At 47.8% G+C, this 19,422-nt stretch overlaps 1 protein-coding gene across 2 annotated transcripts in view; it reads right to left on the bottom strand.

Moving 5' to 3' along the window:
* Positions 1 to 2,788: 2,788 nt before the first annotated feature.
* Positions 2,789 to 19,422, bottom strand: part of GPD2 (glycerol-3-phosphate dehydrogenase 2) — a 47,593-nt gene continuing 30,959 nt past the window's right edge. For both annotated transcript variants that reach the window (XM_027734599.2, XM_027734600.2), the window contains exons 8-17: positions 18,765 to 18,909; positions 13,955 to 14,148; positions 11,627 to 11,761; positions 11,250 to 11,425; positions 10,651 to 10,782; positions 10,080 to 10,238; positions 8,201 to 8,313; positions 8,045 to 8,123; positions 6,725 to 6,823; positions 2,789 to 3,809 (exon numbers count right to left, since the gene is read on the bottom strand). In XM_027734599.2, the coding sequence (XP_027590400.2) occupies positions 3,684 to 3,809; positions 6,725 to 6,823; positions 8,045 to 8,123; positions 8,201 to 8,313; positions 10,080 to 10,238; positions 10,651 to 10,782; positions 11,250 to 11,425; positions 11,627 to 11,761; positions 13,955 to 14,148; positions 18,765 to 18,909 (1,358 nt within the window). In that variant the 3' untranslated portion in view covers positions 2,789 to 3,683. The remainder of the gene's footprint in view (positions 3,810 to 6,724; positions 6,824 to 8,044; positions 8,124 to 8,200; positions 8,314 to 10,079; positions 10,239 to 10,650; positions 10,783 to 11,249; positions 11,426 to 11,626; positions 11,762 to 13,954; positions 14,149 to 18,764; positions 18,910 to 19,422) is intronic.

Here is a 19,422-nt window from a genome sequence, read left to right as displayed (position 1 = left end):
GTTCCCACCCGACACAGGAAACACCCAGCTCGGGCACAACGCTGAAATATTAATGCTGCTATGATATTCCCCATCATATTTTAACCAGCCCGTGGAGCACCAGCTGCACAAGGTGCAATAAATCTGAATTTCTGACCGTGCCATGGAGACGCCGGAGGAAGGGACCAGCCCCAAACCTCCTCTTCCTTCCAGCAGCAAGGTCAGGAGCGTGACCCAAGGCAATTCTAGTGCTGCCAAATATTTGGGACAAAGCTGGTCACAGCAAAACATTTTGTGCCATATGATTTACACACCACGGACTAGAGAAAATCCATAATCTCTGTAGTTCCACCCCGGCCCGGTTCATCCCCACACGGAGGGAGCTGCTCCAGCTGCACACACACAACCCCTGCACCAGCACAGCTCTGCAGCACTTGTGGAATATCCCCATTACAAGTGTAAATTAAACCCTACGAAATAATCTGGAGATTATAAAGATTGTGCTTGCCCTGATAACGGCGCTGCTGATTTACTGACAGGGAAAATGGATTTGTTCTGTCGGAACATTCATCAACACACGGCAACCCCGGGAAACCTGACATGTAACATGATCCAAATGGATTAGGAAATCGCTCCTGTTCGCTTCTATTGATTTTAGTCAGGATCAAACTCATCAGTGTGCAGGACTGCTCGCGGTTGGCATTTCCAGCCCCCCCCCCCCAAATCCAGGTGGCTGCTGCAATTCCAGCCTGAGAGGGCAGTGCAGGATTCCTCACCCTGTCACCTCCCAGGAATGCCAAGTGCTGCATTAACTCCTCATTTTCACTTCGGAACTACTGAGTGCCAAATTCCGAGCTAAGGTGGGAAAGCACGAAAAAACCGGTTCTGTTTACCCAGACACATCTATCCCAACATCCTTCCTTCCCAAAGGAACTTTTGCAAGGCGAATCCAAGTTATTTTTTCACCTGCCGTGACAAACTGCCAGTGAAAGGAGCGTTTTTAACCAGTTTTATTGATTCATGCTCTCAGTCCTTACTCAGTTAAAAACAAGGCACATTAAATACATCCTCTTATTGCTCAATAAACACATGCGGCTCATTCCAGATATCAAAGGTAATAAATAATGGCAGGAAAACACCAAGACAGTCATAAAAATAACAACCCAGCCTCAAACACAGCATTGAACAGCCCAGGCTGCAACAGGAACCTGACAACAGACGTAAGTGCCACGTGTAAACCTGCAGTGAGTGTCTGTACATGTATTTATACACATGGACACACACTGCATGGATCCCCCCAGGTGTGCAGTTTATTTAAAACACAAAACAACCCCAGCAAATCCAGAAACCCAAGTCTCATCTCACCCAAAAAAAAAAAAAAGGAGGAAAAAAAAATCCCATTCCTGCTTTTCCACCCCAGGTCAGCACAGCAAGACAGTGACATTGTACAACTCTTCCCACAGTACATTCACATTAAAAAAACCTTAAACAACACAGCCAACATTCCTGCAGACAGAGTGAGGGGACAAATAAATACTTCGGATTTCTTCATGTACAGATTCAGCTGTTGAAGGAACACATGCAGTTGTCCCTGTCATTCCAGGGCTGTACAGGGGAGCAGGAGCGTGACATAAGGTGCCTGAGACGCAAAGCAAATCCATGTCCAAGGACACATAGCCAGGAGAATCCCAAAGTCACATTCCAGATGCAAGATTAGCAAAACAAAAGAATCCCGAAGTCACATTCCAGATGCAAGATTAGCAAAACAAGAGAAACATACTTTGGGTACAACACAGAAAATCCTGCTTTCCAGGTAAACCAGGGTTATTAATTTAACAAAGCCAGTTAGAGAGGAGTGGAAGAGAATTCCTCTTTAAACCATGTAAAAGCTGTTCAATATTGGAAATATTTTTTTTAACGTGGCCTGGAAAAGGTCTCATGACTTTTACTTTTTTTTTCCCCCCTTAAATTATTGGCAATTGTAGAATCCCAACCCCCTTCCCTTGTTCATTGAGCCAAAATTACCTGTGTGTTATACATTCACTTCCCTCAGTTCTGCAGGATATGTGAAATCTGTTACTGTGGGTTTGGAAATACAAAGCTGCGTCAAACATTCAATCTTTCACCTGAATATTCTGGAACACAGTTCAAAAGGAAAAGTTTACAGGACCACAGGAACAAACCCCTTTGTTCATTAAAACAACCTTGTGGTGTCAGATGTGCCAACTCCTCCCTCAGTCCCTGCTCACAGCACAAAGCCACAACCTGAAAAATATCTGCATCAAAAAATGAATTTAACATGCAAAAACCATTTTAAAAACTCATTTTAGATGAGCCTTGCCCTGGTTTTTTTTCTTTTGTATCTACTATTTTTCAGCACCTGAATTTTAATTTTTTAAAGGACTCTGCTTCTCCAGCAAAATAAAACATTTGTACTCACTGTGCTACATCCCACACTCCTCAGCATCTCCATTTGTGTCTGGAATCATTTTCTCTATAAAAATATCCAAGGAATCTTTGCTGTTCACTCCTGTCCTGTTATTTTCCATCAGTGAATGTGGTGACACCAGTCAAATACACTAGATTTTACTGATCAGAAATTCTGACACCTGGGAAGTGAAGCTTGGTTTGAGGTGGAAATTGCTATTTCTACTCAAGGAATAAAACAGATGCCAAATCCAGCAATAAACCAGGTTTTCCCTGCCTTGTTCTACATCAGGCAGAAATCTCCCACCTGATCTCGACCAAATCCAGCAGCAGGAAGGCAAGACACAGGTACAGCAGTGCTGGAAACAGCTTCTTGTTTTGGTTTTTCCATTAATGTGCTGAAAAATAGCCCTTTTTTCTAGAAAAGTTAGTGGAATGCAAGACAGACTTTGTTTTTTTTCACTCTGTGTTTGAGCATTTTTTAATTAAGACTGTTGTGCTACCAAAACCTGCCCTATCCTACATGTCAGCAGGGTTTGTCCCAAACTCAAAGCACTTTTTAGCATAAAGCACCTTTTACCTTTATTTCACAGCTCAAAGCACAACCTGCCAGACAGTGCCCATTTATTAAAGGCAGTTATTTGTGTTAATATGGGAGAAAGGGAAGATGTCCTCAGCTTTTAGCCAAATTATTGCCTGGGGGTGATTCATCAAGATGTCTTGTTTTCCAGCTGCTATTTTTGTGTGGCCAAGTACTGGCACCACTGGAATAACAGAGCGAACCCAACCTCCTGGAAGGCTCAGGACAGCTCTCCACCATCACCACCACCCCAGGAAAGGTCAGATTTGTTCCTTTTGGGATCATATCTCCAATCCGGAACGCCAGCCCTCCTTCTCTTGCTTTTTGCTGAAGACACAGCAGCAGCTTGGAGATACCAGGTCTGTATTTGGAGAATTCAACACGTTTAATGGCAGGATTTGCTTTGAGCATCCTTTGCTTTAAAGATAAAAGTGCAAAGTTAATGACCAAGGCAGTAGGTGCTTGTGTGTGCCCCCAAACCCTCCCAGCCTGTGTTCCTGAACTCTTGCTAAGAAACCCCTGGGACTGCAGAACCCCCAACCCGAAGGCCACGTACCGGAGGAGTAAGAAAACCATTAATGAGGAGGATGAATGCACCAATGTATTGGGGAAGAGCTCTGGGCACCGGGGCCAGCGGGGAGGGCAGAAGCTCTGGAACGTTCTCAGCAGCCTCGGGCAGCCATGGGGGGTGGGGGGCTCACACACCGCCCCCGCTCCGGTCCACCGGGATGGCGGCGCGGCGCCGCAGGTTCTCCTCGGCGCTCTTCATCAGCACGGCCAGCCTGCTCCCCGACACGTGGCCCTTCTGGATGGCACTCATCAGCTGGGGACACAGGGGCAGCAGCCCATCAGCCCCCTGCTCAGGGCAGCCACGGGGCACAGGGCACAGGTCGTCTGGGAGCCCAGAGCCCTCACCACCCCGTCATGAACCTACAGACCCGACTTCTCCAGGGACAAACCAACACTGCGGCTTCAAAGCCTCCCCTCAAGGCTCGTTTACACTTCCCAGAAACATCAGAGAAGGCTTTGGGCAGGCACAGGTGGTAGGAAGAGTGGAAGTACCAAATATGATCCACTTGGAAGTCCCAGTGCAGACAACCACCATCACTGGGTTTTTTTGCCATGACATTTCAGAACGTGGGATAACCACCCCTCCCACAGGGTTGTTTGTAAGATCTGAGAGATGCAGCTCAAACAAGAGCACCATTCGGATTTTTTTCCGTTTAGGAAGAAATTCCTGGCTGGGAGGGTGAGGAGGCCCTGGCCCAGGTTGCCCAGAGAAGCTGTGGCTGCCCCTGGACCCCTGGAAGTGTCCAAGGCCAGGCTGGACGTGGCTTGGAGCAACCTGGGCTAGTGGAAGGTTCCTCCCAACCCAAACCATCCCGGGATTCCATGATTTCTGATCCACCACTGACCCCAGACCAAGCCCTTTTTCACTCACAAGCCTTTCTCTGCAGAGACACTGTACTTGACTTCCACAATTCCTTCAAATCCAAACTCCTTTATAGACTTTTAAAACTAATTTGCCTTTAAGTCCTGGGAGCTGGGCTCGGTTCTCTCTCAATGAGCACACACTAGTGCTAAGATTTTAGTTAATTCTTTTTTATCCCATGGATAAAGTGAGCATTAGATCTGAAATTACCTGCAGACAGCTCAGCACAGAGCGCTGGGGAAGAAATTGGCACTTGCAAAATGCAATTTCTTACTCCCACGGAGTGTAGGAATCCTTCAGATTCCTTCCCTTCCATAGGAAAATCTATTAATTGCACCTGCAGTGGGACCTCTGCAAATGTGGTGTCAGTCCTGCCAAGGCTGAGTTGGAAAGGGACTTTGGACAAGTCCTGGAGTGCCAGAACAAGAGGGAATGGTTTCCCACTGCCAGAGAGCAGGGTTAGATGGGATATTGGGGAGAAATTCGTGCCTGTGAGGGGGGTTGCCTTTACATCCCAACCCCAAGGTCCCCTCTCTGCTGAGCATCACTCCATGGACACGTGTGGGCACCGGGGGCTGCCAGGCCCGGTTCTCACCAGGCCATTATTTGGGTTCCCTCAGCACTGTGCTCCCACCTGGAGAGCCAGGCAGCCCCCAGGTACAACCTGTTCTATATTCTAACATAAACCTCCACAAATATTTGCCCAGGGCTTGCACAACCGCTCGGCGCTGAAACGCAATTACTTGGAAGTTTTCAGAAAGCAAACACCCAAGCATTGGGCACTGACTTAACAGATCCATTAAAAAATTAAACAAACATTTAATGTATTTTGCTCCTTCCATGGCAACCCCCTGTTCGTTTCAGTGCCACTCTTCCCACTTAGCACTGGGCTGTGAGATGTGCAGGAGCCACAGAGCGACACAGGTTTGCAAAGACAATTGTGAAACCACCCCAGGGCAGTGCCTGGCCTTTATATTGTACAGAGATGACACAGGGCCCCCAGGCCCCGGGGGGACTGGTCAGCCCAGCAAAGCAAAAACCCCACAATGCCCCCAAAACCCACAGAACACACAATTACTGATTGTTGCAGCTTCTTAACCACGATGTTCCCCAAACTACCCAAACTCCAGCTAACACAGCTCTTGCAGTAAGGGCTGGGCTCCCCCAACTGAAGGTCTCCACATGCCAAGGGAGGTATGAGGGTGACCCTTTCCAACAGCCAGAACCAGCTGGGATTTTCTCTTCCATTTCAATATGTCACCACAAGCTCCCAAAGCCATTGGTTCTCCCTCCCTCCTGGTTTGTTTGGTTTGCTTTTTCCCCTTCTCCCGAGTTCACTGCAGCTCCCCAGCTCAATTGCTGCATTTTAGGCAAATAAATACTCCTTTTTGCTAATGCTGGACACAACCTGTGAAAATTTTCTGCATTTAGATTCAACAATGCTGCTCTTATCCCCAGCTCATCTCCAGAGAGACAATTACCATTTCCTTCGCCTTGATCTTGTTTGTTTAACTTGACACAGTGAAGAAAGGGCTGACATTGACCAAAATCCCCAGCATTAATTTCTCTCCTGTTCCACATTCATCATTGCCACGGGGCAGGGGAGACATGGCAGGCTCTGAAATACCACCCCAAAAAACACTCCTCAGAACAAACCCAGCTGGCAAACTGCATATGCAAAGGGAGCACCCTTGGTTTTATTTGAAAGCCTCCCAAAGGCAGATGCCTGTCATTTCTTTCAAAGAAACTGGGATAATTCAGCCAATCCAGGAGTTAAAATGGGTTATTGGGCCTGGATGGCCCTTATAATATATTTACAATATAATATTCAGTTATTTAGTTTATGATTTCATTTTTTATTTATAGTTTATTATTATAGCTATTTATTATTATATATTATTAATATTTAGTTTCTTATTATTCAGTTTATTCATCTCTATAATTACCAGTAGTTTAGAAACTACTAATCCCTTAACAGCCCAAGACAATGTCAGTGTGCACAGCTCTGCCATGCAACTTCCAGTGGGCAACCGTATTGTTTTTTACATATTTAAACAGCATTTCTGTACGAAAAATGCCAAACTCAGGACTGTACTGGGGCATAATCTGTAAACTGGACCTGTTCTTGGGTCTCAGTGGAAAAATATCATTGCCCAAGCTGCTCAAGGATGGTTCTGTGTGTCCCTTGTCACAGGTCACACTCACCTGGTCTCCATGCCAGCCCTAAGACAAGGGGAAAAAATTCCCTACCTGTGGCTTTGCTCACTAAAGAAACAGCTTCTCCTGGAACGAGAGGAACCACTCACCTGCAGGAACTCGTTGAGCTCCACCTGCCCGTTCTTGTTGAGGTCCACCTCGTTGAGGATCTCGTGCAGGGTGTTCTCGGCGATCTGCACGCTGATGCTCTGCACAAAGCAAGCACAGCACTGCTCAGCACTGCACTGCTCAGCACAGCACAGCACTGCTCAGCACAGCACTGCTCAGCACAGCACTGCTCAGCACTGCACTGCTCAGCACAGCACAGCACTGCTCAGCACAGCACTGCTCAGCACAGCACAGCACTGCTCAGCACAGCACAGCACTGCTCAGCACAGCACTGCTCAGCACAGCACTGCACTGCTCAGCACAGCACAGCACAGCACTGCACTGCTCAGCACAGCACAGCACTGCTCAGCACAGCACTGCTCAGCACAGCACTGCACTGCTCAGCACAGCACAGCACTGCTCAGCACAGCACAGCACAGCACTGCACTGCTCAGCACAGCACAGCACTGCTCAGCACAGCACAGCACAGCACTGCACTGCTCAGCACAGCACAGCACAGCACAGCACAGCACAGCACAGCACTGCACTGCTCAGCTCAGCACAGCACTGCACTGCTCAGCACAGCACTGCACTGCTCAGCACAGCACTGCACTGCTCAGCACAGCACTGTTCAGCACAGCACTGCTCAGCACAGCACTGCTCAGCACAGCACTGCACTGCTCAGCACAGCACTGCTCAGCACAGCACAGCACTGCTCAGCACAGCACAGCACTGCTCAGCACAGCACTGCTCAGCACAGCACTGCTCAGCACAGCACTGCACTGCTCAGCACAGCACTGCTCAGCACAGCACTGCACTGCTCAGCACAGCACTGCACTGCTCAGCACAGCACTGCTCAGCACAGCACTGCTCAGCACAGCACTGCTCAGCACAGCACAGCACAGCACAGCACTGCTCAGCACTGCACTGCTCAGCACAGCACAGCACTGCTCAGCACAGCACTGCTCAGCACAGCACTGCTCAGCACAGCACTGCACTGCTCAGCACAGCACTGCACTGTTCAGCTCAGCACTGCTCAGCACAGCACAGCACTGCTCAGCACTGCTCAGCACAGCACTGCACTGCTCAGCACAGCACAGCACTGCACTGCACTGCTCAGCACAGCACAGCACTGCACTGCTCAGCTCAGCACTGCTCAGCACAGCACAGCACTGCACTGCTCAGCTCAGCACTGCTCAGTACAGCACTGCACTGCTCAGCACTGCTCAGCACAGCACAGCACTGCTCAGCACTGTTCAGCACCAGCACCACACCCCAAGAGCCACAGGGGCTGCTCCCAAAGGAGACCGAAGGAGCCTCACCTCCAGCACACGCTGCACGTCCAGGATGGTGATAAAGCCCTTCTTGTCCTTGTCAAACATGTGGAACCGCTTCTTGTACCTGCGGGAGAAGGGTTATCCATGGGGGACTGCACCAGGAGAGGGACAGGGCCTCATTAACTCTGCTGCTTCACTCACCTCTCAATATCTGAAGGCACTAGGCTGATTTCAGAGCTGTCTGTTAACTGATCTGTTTTTACTTTGTAGCCCATTTCATAATAGAGAAATTTTCTTGCAGTTTCAAGCTCTTCCTACAACAAAAACAGAAAACCTGTGTATCTGAGGAATAGCAAGTTCTTACACAAGTATTTTTCATGTAGTATTTCTTATTTATTTATTATATTTTATTATTAGATTCTTCCATTTAACCAGGAGTTATCTAAGCTCCCAAAATTAAGCAGATGGCAGCTGAAAAGTATTTTAAAAGTTAAACTTGGGCACTTTTTAGTCTTGGAAAGAGGAATCAACTCTAGTAAGACTTCTAATTTCTCTGTAAATGCTTTCAGGACCATCCCACACCTTCAGTCACAGATGGGGAGCGTGCCCATCACAGGAGAACACGGCCCTTTTGGGTCAGGCCTACAACACACCATTTCACTTCCAGCTGATACCTCAGTGTGGTGTTTCACCCAGCTGTCCAAAACCAGCAAGAAAGTCAGGAGGCTCAACACCAGGCAGGTTCTTTATGGTTTAAACTAGTTTTCCTGATGGTAGTAAAATGATTTTATTACCTGAAAGTTCAGTGCAAGGTCTTCCCTGGCCAGGTTTTAATGAGTGATAAACCTCTGACATACATAAAGCACCACAGAATTGAGTTCTCTCTACAGCAAAGGGTCTTTTTCCAGAACAAAGCCCAGTGGACACCCAGGCGATGCAGAGATGCCTCAGTGGCATTCCTGAGCTCCCACGAGCCATGGAAGGCTCTGGAATTCCTACAGGTGAGTGCAGGACTTGCCCATTTTTCTTCCTGCAGGTGAGGGTGGGAATGGTGCCCAACTCCCCACCAAAGGTGCTGGCACTGGGGCTGTCCATGCAACCCTAACCATGTGCTCATTCCAAATTCCCTGCCTTGACAGCTTCCCATTTGCTAACCTATTTTTAGGGAAGAAGTGGTGTAGCTTTGTTCAACCTGGAAAAGGATTCTATGAGCAAATCTCACGGGGTGAGGGTGAGGCACCTCTAACACAGCTGAACTCCTCTGGCTGTGATACACAGCACCAAGCAGCACCCTCACACCTGGGACAGGATGGGATCCCTTTCCTCAGGCATTCCTGCAGGCAGGCTCTAGGATCACAGCAGGTCCTCTGGCTCAAATGAGCCCCTTCAGAATGTCAATCCAACTTCTGACTGGCTAAAAGGTTCCATGAACACCCCAAGGGAAACTCTGGAGTGGAAGTGCCAGCTGAGCATTCACAGGCTCTGCTTCCCAGGCAAAGAGGTCCCAGGGCCCTGTCCCTCCTTTCCTGCTGTTGCTCCACCACACTCAGGACAGTATTACAAGTGCAGCCTCCACTATTCTGGGCACCTCTTTGTTTACAACAACAGCAACAAGTGCTGTTTGGTAGCTTCCTGATGTGGTAGCTCCGAAGGGGCAGGATTCCTGTCAGTGGGATAGCCAGGTCTGTCCTCAGCACCACAGACATCACTCCTCAAAAGACAGAGTGGACAAAAAGCAGTGACACAGACTACAAGATCCTCCTTTGCTGAGGCAGATCAGCTGAAAAGTGTCAGTAAACAAAATAACTGATAGGAATAGGACAGTAATGCCAAGTCTGGTTTCATTTTTAAAGCTGGGGAACAACAGGATACAGATCTTCCCTTTCCCCTCCACCCCCTGGCCAATCCCAACTCATTTCACAGCTATTTGATAAACTCTTTATAACGAAATGCAGCAAGTGACTCATTCTCTCAGGAATAAAACATCGCTTGTAGTTTTCTATTCAACCGACTTGGATCGTTAACATGGAAACTCCTTAAGCAAAACAAAGCAGCTCCAGCTGAGAAAGGCCCTTTGTACCTTCTTCTTCTGCTCGCTCCAGTTGAGTTCTTTGCCCATGATGTCCACGATCCTGGGCAGGGCCTCCTCAGCCGCCTGCACGTTGAGGAAGGCGAGGCGGGTGCGGCGGGAGATGATGTCCACGGCGGTGCGGGCGTACTCCTTCACTCCATACACCACCTGGAGCGGGTGAGACGGACATGGGAGCGGCGGGAATTCCATCCCAGAGCACACTGCTGGGCTGGCCACGCGACAGGAGCTCTGGCAGGCCAGCACCCACCCAGCCAAGAGAAGGGCTTGGAAAGTTCCCTTTTCCTTGAGTTTTATAAAACTCACTCGGGATAAATTTTTTTATATGCGAAATTAAAAAGTGACATTATATAAGCAGTTAATTATATATATTAGTATGTGTATATATAAACACATAAAAATAAAGCGAGCTACAGGCAAGAGGAAAAACAGGATCAGAAAAAAATCTGGACCTTCCCAAAGGAAAGGGCTCAAGGAGATGTTTCACAGAGCCACGACCTGCTCTAGAACCTGCTCATGCCAAGAACAGACCCAAAGAACATGAGGTAGTTTTCCCACATACCTCAGCTTCGATGTAAGGGAATTCAGACACGAGACGTTTCCCAACAATTGGCCACCTCTTCCCTGTGACTTGGGCTATTTTGGCCACCTCAAAAGCCTTGTCCCCGTAGGTGGAAGCCAAGTGCTGAGCCACCTGTGGAGAGGAAAACAAACCCAGTATACTCTGAAAGCATGAAATATGCAGTGTTCCTTGTCCACTCCCTCATCAGCAATAACAAGCAGGCTACAGAGGGTGTTAGATTGTGACTGTGTGGGAGGAAAGTCTGTTGTGGATGGGCTGGACCAGCACTGCCCCCCGTGTCTGTATCACTGGGTCTGAGGACACCCCAGCTCTTCTGCCACGCTGAGATCACGGCTGATGTACAGCTTTGGGGGCTCCAAGGGAGACAGACCCCAACATTTTAGAGCAGGAAACAGTCAAGACTGGAAGGAAAGAAAAAGGAAAGATGAAGAACAACTACCAGTCTTTGCCCCAGCCAGACAATAAACTCTGATCAGGCTCACCACACCTTTATCCACGTTATGCTGGTGTTTGATTTAGGGAAAAACCAAACCCCTGCAACACCAAAACATCCAAGCATCACCAGAACCACAACCCACCTCGCTTTCAAGCCCGTAGTCTTGGACCAGCCTAATGTAGAGTGTGGGGCTCCAGTCCTGACCCCCCTCCAGCCGCAGCCCCATGGTTTTACTGGATCCTGCCTTCAGGTTGTGCTCCTGAATGGCTGCATCGATGGTGTCCCGTGCCATGGCACGGTAGGTTGTCCACTTCCCCCCTGTGGGAACACACGTCCACCTCTTTATTTGGGAAGAGCAAGAAGAATATGAAGTTGCTACACACTATATATATATAATTATATATGACAGGATTCTTGTCAGGCTTGCCCCACAGATCAGTGTCTAGCTCCAGGACCGAGGGATGATGAGCAGAGCCCCCCAGAAGCCCAGCCCAGCCCCACGAGGAGCCCCGGCAGGACCTGCGATGGTGACGAGGCCGCTGTCGCTGATGGTCACCACGTGGTTGCGCGAGATCGACTGCGTGTCCTTGGAGTTGGGGTCTGTCACCAGGGGCCGGATCCCGCTCCACGCTGCCAGCACGTCTCCTCTTCTCACTGTCCAGGGATCAGGCACAGTCAGCCCAGAGCTGAGGGGGATTTAGCTCCCACCCCTCCCGGGCTCTGGGGCACTGCCAAGGGCTGCACCCCACCGTGCCCAGCAACCTGCAAAGCTGGGGGAGACTCTCCAAAGTCAGGGAATGAGCTGGGCTACAGAATTACAGAATCGCTGAGGTTGGAAAAGACCTCCCAGACCATGGAGTCCAACCTGTGACCGATCCCCACCTCGTCACCCCGAGCCTCCTTTTCTCCAGGCTAAACCCAGCACTGCTCCAATCAGGACTGGCAATAATTGCCAGCCCAAAGCAAAGTCAGACAGACAGGTCTGTTTGTCACACTGGTGAGAAACCCAACAGAACAGAGATATCCTGGGAATGGATAACCCGGAGAGATTCAACTGTCAAACTCACCCACCAGCCCATGAAAGCCCCAAGCCCAAACCCTAACAACACATCACCCCAGCACCGTGACTCTCCCTGTTTGCCTGTGCTGGCAGGATAGTCCTTACACTACATTTTAAAAGCCAAAATAAAGTTTGTGCCATGAGTGTAACATTTCCTTTTAGGACTCCTAAGCTTTTTCTCTAGCTTGTAGGTTATTTTTCCAAGTTCTCCTCTTGACAAGTCATCTTTACCCACAGCCTTCACCCTAAGAGCAGTTACCGATCTGCTTCACACCGAAGTCTTTGGAACATGTTTTTACAACTTTCAAATAAATGATAATTGAAAAATCACTGAAAGGGTGTAAAAAACATCCCCCAAAGAACACGGAATAGATTTCCAAAATCAATGGTGCTCTGCCAATGTGTTTAACCTGCCAAAATGAAGTGTTAATCACAGGGCTAGGATCCCATATTACGTTTATAAACTAATGGAACTAGAGGAAGCAGCACGCGTGACGCTGTAATTAAGCAGCTGGAAGGTGTCCAAGCCTGTGGAAGTTGATAACCCTGGCACTGGCTCTGGCAGCACAGGCAGGGCTGTGGAGGGTTGATATGGGCAGAGCAGTTGTTATTTCAGTACCAGCCATCTATAAACATGGTAATTGCAGGGGTGAGAAACACCGAGTGCCCAGGTGGGCTGGAGTCAGAGGGATTGAACACTGTGGGATGCGCTGCTGGGAAATACCTGTGAAACCATGGAATGGCTTGGGTTGGGAGGGGACTTAAAGCTCATGTCAGTCCACCCCCTGCCACGGGCAGGGACACCTTCCACTAGCCCAGGTTGCTCCAAGCCCCGTCCAACCTGGCCTTGGGCACTTCCAGGGATCCAGGGGCAGCCACAGCTTCTCTGGGCAACCTGGGCCAGGGCCTGCCCACCCTCCCAGGGAAGGATTCTTTCCTAATATCTAATCTGATCTCTGTCTTATTCAAATTCCCAACTCCCTGCCTGGCCTCCCGCACTTCCAACAGCAACTGCTGCTCCAGACACTCAACAGGACCTTCCCTGGAGACTCTTTCATAACTTCACACAACATGGAGACATCAGTTGTCCACTGCAGGAAACAAGGAATCCAGCATTTCCCATCTCCAGACAGTAAGTTTCCCTAAATCTAAGGATGTTCCAATGTTCCTGACTGAGTGCTTTCCATTTTAATGCAGTTGCTGCAGCAGAAATACAGTGGTACAAATGCTGTAATTTAGAGAAACCAAAGCCTCGCTCCAAAGGAAAGACTGCCCAGGGCAGTCAACACCCCTGGGAGTGGTCAAAAATGTGTGGATGAGGCCCTTGAGGACACGGTTTAGTGGTGAACATGGTGGTGGTGCTGGGTTGATGGTTGGACTTGATGATCTTTGCCAACCTTAACTATTCCATGATTCTGTGATTCTAAGGAAAGAAGCCCCTGTCCTTCAAACCAGCCCTGAGCCACAGCAGGCCAGCACCTTACAGCAAAGGTGCTGAAGGGAACAACTTCAGCTACTGAAGGGAACAACTGTCACCAAGGAATTTTTATACATTCTCCTTCTGGCCCATTTTACTTTCCCACCAAAACTGCCACTCTAAGATATTTACCGACCAAGCAAAGTAAATTCTAAGAATAAAATGCCTAGAAAAATGAAAATAGAAACAAGGGCATGGGAAAGCTCTGAACACCTTTTTCTTCCAGGTGAATTATTTGCTGTACTTCCCCGGGCTGGAATGGCCAGACCCCTGAGCACTCTCCCAGGGGAAGGAGCCCTCCCAGGGTTACCTTCCACGTCGGCGCCCAGGTAGTTGCGCACTTCGCTCAGGATGAAGTTGATGTCCTCCTCCGTGGGGATGGGGTGGGAGGTGACATCGGTGGGGCTGTCCGTGGTCCCTGCGATCGTCATCTTCTCCCAGGGCAGGAAGAAAATCACCCTGCCATCACTGGTGGCTGGGTCCAGCAGCCCCATGTTGTCAGGGCTGAAAGAAAGGAGGGACGTGGGTCAACACAGGGCAGGAGCACCTGGGGTTCTGCACACCTGGTACTCCAGGGAAATACTGGAACAGAACCTTTGTTCTTAGGCCAAATGATTTAATAAATAAATAATAGAGTTCACCTCTGGCCAAGACCTGCCTTTAAACAGCAGTCCCAGGAGTTCTGGGAAACAAGGCCCTCGAAGCGAGGCTCAGAAATTCCTACAGTTTGGTTTCCTAAGCGAGTGAGCAGATCACAACCTTAAGGTGGAGCAGTCAGGCCTTGGGCATCTCCCATGCCCATTCACTCTGGAAAACCTTGTGTGTTGGAACTTCAAATACGAACAGTTGGAAATTTTAAACCTGCAATGACTCGAAACTCCTCATGGAATGAACAACTGCTTTTAATCCCCAAAACAGGCAATCCTCCGTATTATGCCAGAAGGGAGAGGGAAGGCTGAAACACAACGAGTGTTCACAGACTGAGCTGGGTTGGGAGGGACCTTGAAACTCATCTCATTCCACCTCCTGCCACGGGCAGGGACACCTTCCACTAGCCCAGGTTGCTCCAAGCCCCGTCCAACCTGGCCTTGGACACTTCCAGGGATCCAGGGGCAGTCACAGTTTCTCTGGGCAACCTGGGCCAGGGCCTCCTCACCCTCACAGCCAGGAATTTCTCCCTAATCCCTAATCTATTCAAATGGAAGAAAGAAGAACAGAACCCTGGTTCTGTTTTGATGTGACTAAGTACAGAACAAGAAATAATAAAGATCAGAGCTTATTAACCTGAGCTGTCAATTATTTGCACCTTGAACAGAGGGCAAAATTAAAGACATACGAAATCCCCTCCAACCTGCCTCCCCAATACATGTGGAATGGGAGGGGCAGGGGGTGGCAACTGAGAGAAAAAGGAGAGAAAAGAGGAGAAATGAGGACATTTAAGGAGTCCTTCCAGTGACACTAAGCCTGAGTCTGTCACCACCTGCCACTTCAACAGGAAGGAACACCCACAGACTCCTTAGGGATTCAAGTGCTCCCAGTTCTGTGGCCCTGAGCGGGGAACTGTGCTTTGAGGAAAAAAGGCAAAAGAGACAGCAGTGATGCTGCTACTCAGAGATTTTTCATTAGTTCTGCTAGTGCAGAATGGAATCATTCAGTACAAGGAAGAAAACCTGTAGTTCTTTGGACAGGAAATTTTAATTTATGTATCAGTGGTTTCTGGTATAATGTAAAATAAAATTCACAGGTACAAACCCAGCCACCTCCTCGTGGCTCATTAAAAAGCTCTGCTTGTATTTCAGAAAATAAGAGGCTTTTATAAACACTTAAAAGTAAACAGCTTTTATAGAGAAAAACATTAAACTGCCTCTTTCTTTGTTCATTTTTATTTTAAGGGTAGCTGCTGACTTTCATTTCAGGTGCTGCAAGTCCTTATAAAAACACATGTAGTCTCCAGGGGTCTCCAGGCTGTGCACCCACTCCTGGGAGTAGAGGGGGATATGGGGAGCACGTGGAAGGGGACTGGAGGTGGAGATTTAGGTGGCAATTAGGAACTTTAGAGGGGAATCATTCGATGGGCTCAAACAATTCCTAATGAAAGCGAAGACGTGCTTGGGTGAGAACTACCTATTCCAGCTGAATCAATGAATATTCCATTTTGAGGAAGCCTAAACTGATTACTGAAGGGAAGTTTGCAATATATGGCAAGGCTGGAAGAGAAGCTGAGAATTTCATACCTAGCATGTATATTAGAACCTTTTTTAGCTGATATTTAAAGACAGCTTAGGCCTACAGAGGGAGAGGTACAATCTAATAGGGGAAGTCAACACAGTTTGGGAAAGGTAAATCACCTCAGACAAATGATTACTTTTTAAAATGAAAAAGCTGTTGATTTAGAGACAGAGGAAATCAGAGATTTAATATACAGTATCAGAATTCAGAAACTTTACAGACATTTTCTTAAAAGTATGTGGGGTTTTTTATGTGATTTCATAAAAACTTAAAAATAAGGAAGAGAAACAAGCAGAGACTTCAAACTACGTTTTCCCACAGCACCTCTGGACTGAACTGTTTTTAGATTGCACAGCAAGTGCTGAGAGAGGATGCAAGCCTTCCATGTGCCAATTATTTACTAAATGTGCCAATTATTTACTGAATTACTGATACCAGCTTTCCTGGGCAGCTCTCTCTTCCTGCCCATTGCCCGGCTTGTTCCAGCTTATTTAAATAACTAAAGAGCCACCCAAACAAATGCAAAATAAGGTGGTTTGCATCAAAAAGCAGCATCTTAACACCCAAATACCAGTCTTTGGGAAGCCTGTGGAGTCACCCTGCTACACACCAGGGATACCTGTGAAACAACACAGCTTTCTAAGGCAGGAATTCCTATGATTCCAAAATGGATGGGAGAAGAGGTATGAGCCCTGTCAGCCACGCTGAGATTCCTCTTCAAAGGCTGCTAAAATGGGCAAGGTCAGTACTGCAAACTGTAATATGAAGCATTAAAGCAAGGCATTGACACACAGAAATGTCGAGGGACACGGTCTGGGAGATACATGGAAGGTCTTGGCTCCATGTTGATCTCCAGCTGAAGAAGCATTTGACCAAAGCACCACAAATGCACTTAAGAACAAAAAGTGACTTTCCACAGAGCAGAACTGAGGTACAACAGACAAGTTTACCTGGAATCTGGAATGCAGAGCAGAGAGGAAAACTCGAGAAAGACTGAAAATGTCTGAAATTGGTCAGAAGGGAGAGGAAAAAGCCTTGTATTCACAGACACATTCCAGGCTGGAAGCCTAATTAATGAGGGGAGGAATTCTGGGACTATTAACGAAGAACATCAATGAGCAAAAAACCCACGGGAAGTGAATGCATTAGGTTAACATTAGTTTTACAAAATCTTAACTACGTTTATAACTGACAACCTCTAAATCTTAACCAAAAAAAATAATTTTTGTGACTATGGGTCAAAATTCTGTAAAACGTTCACCACAGGGCACAAAACATTCACCACAGGGCACATGGACAGGGTGAAATGCCATCCTTCCTGTGCTCAGGAGTGTCCCCTGGCACCAGGAGAAGACCTGATACAACCAAGATTAAATCCCACGAGTATTTTCTGTTCAGCAGACAGTTCCCTGCTTTCAGCTCTCACACTCCAAGGAAATTCAGTGCAGTTTTATCTAATCAGCTGTGCTGTGGAGGCAGCATGTGGGCAGATACTATTTCCCAAGGAAAGTAATGCCCACATGCTGACATACACCGGGGAACACGGAGAACAAGAATTCTCCACATTTCCAATTAAAATTATTGGGTTATTGCAGAATAAATAAATGCATATCAAGCCATCTTCTACTTTGAATTTACAAAGTGAGTCCAAGTTTTAAAGCTTTCCATGTTTTTCTTTAGGGCCATAAAGCCACGTCCTCCTCCTAGCATATGAGGAAACTGGGATTACAGCCCATTTCTTCACATTTTTAGTACTTTAAAGCAGCTATCAGGTCATTTTCCCATTTCTCATGAGGAAAGATACAAAAAAAACCAGAACAGAATGCAGGGGTGATTTTACACCAGGCCAAAAATGCCTCAATTTTAGTCTGTGGTCATGTGCTGTTAGGACAGCTCCAGCAGAACACCCTGTTGTGCCCTGGAAGGCTGAATTCCCATTCCAAGGAGCACGATGGTGCCGTGGAAGGCATTACTGCAAGGGCTCTGTATCAACAGAACTGGGCTAAGTCCATAAAGCAGAATTTCCATTAGGATGCTAATGACTTCAGGAACCAAAGGTAATATTTGAGTTCCAACTGACAGGGCTGACTCGGGAGAAGGGGATTTGGCTTTGCACAGCAAACAGGGAGGGAAGCAGGAGACTGCAGGGAGCAGAGTGCCATGGGAACCTCTCCTGGAACGGGGGTGGCCAAGGGGGCACATCCTGACCACCAAAACCCCCACAGGTTGGGGGGAGCTTGTGGCCACAGAAGTGCCAGAATTTAACTGTGTTACTCTGAACTAATTCTTTTGGGTGACACTAATATTACTTATTATTACTTATCATACTGCCCATTATATTATTTATTCTATACTTCTGTACTCCTATTTACACTGAGCAGGTAGCAGAGTCATTGCACAGGGAGTTTCATATTTAAAGGCAGGGGGTGGAACGAGACGATCTCTAAGGTCCCTTCCAACCCAGACTATCCTGTGATTCCATGATTTAACAGGACAAGAGATCCTGTATGAACATGCAACCTCGCTGGGAGGTTTTCCTAAGGAGGTGACCAGGCAGGCAGCACACTCAGCTCAAAGGCATTATTGAAATAGGTGCTCTCACAAGTCTGGTGATGCTCTGCCTAAAGGCCTTCTGCTTCAGCAGGAGTCCTGCCTTGGGGAGCTTTAACTAAGAACTAAAACACTTCAGTGTTTTCTGAATAGATGAAATTGTTCTTCTCGTCGGCACAGTGCCAGAATCCTCTTTAAAAAACACAAATAAAAACCAAAATCCAACTGTGCATTCAGAAGTGCTGTAAAACCCAGCAATGCGTCTCGGCGAGCTCATTTATTCCCCAGCAGAGACTGTTACAAATGGTGTTACAAATGGAGCAGGCCCCGAGCCCCGGTACCTGTAATAACCAGGCATCACGATGTGCACTCCTGCACTGGGCTGACAGATGTTGGGCACTTCCTCATCATCCATTTTGCGCACGGAGTCTGTGAAAGGTCCCGTAGCATTGATAACACACTTGGCTCTGACATCAAATTCCTTCCCTGTGAAAGAAAACAGTATCAATCACAGACACCATTTGTTTCCTGCTCGCTGTCGCTCTCTGTTATTAATCTCTCTATGAACTCACCCTACTGTAAAGTGTATCCTGCATGTCTGAACACAACAGCTGGGGTGGGCTCTAAAAATTAACTAAGTGTTCACCTAACACCAGATTTGAAGGAGAATGTTTTAGAATGGAATTCCAACCTATCTGTGAGGGCAGACAAGGTGGAAGTTGCTCAGCTGAAATCTGCCTCTCAAGAAAAAAGATTTCAGTCTCACCCCACAGATTCAGTAAATGGGATTATTACAGTACAGCACGGAGCCTTTGACAATGTCATCTTCCCTTGACAGAAGGGTTTGGACGTAAAGCTCAGTCTGCCCTGCCAAAACACTGGGATTTGAGTGAGAAACGTGACAGAAGCTAAAGCTGAGTGACACTAATGGCACGGCCCGGGAAGATGGCTCCTCTGTGGTTGGTGGGTGTTCAGAGACAGCGGCGGCCCCGCCGCTCC

The sequence above is a fragment of the Pipra filicauda genome, unplaced genomic scaffold, assembly GCF_003945595.2.
Source record: "Pipra filicauda isolate LSUMZ 115617 unplaced genomic scaffold, ASM394559v2 scaffold196_size3971931_pilon, whole genome shotgun sequence".
Taxonomy (NCBI): domain Eukaryota; kingdom Metazoa; phylum Chordata; class Aves; order Passeriformes; family Pipridae; genus Pipra; species Pipra filicauda.
The sequence above is the reverse complement of the archived record's forward strand: the minus strand, read 5'-3'. Positions and strand labels throughout refer to the sequence as shown.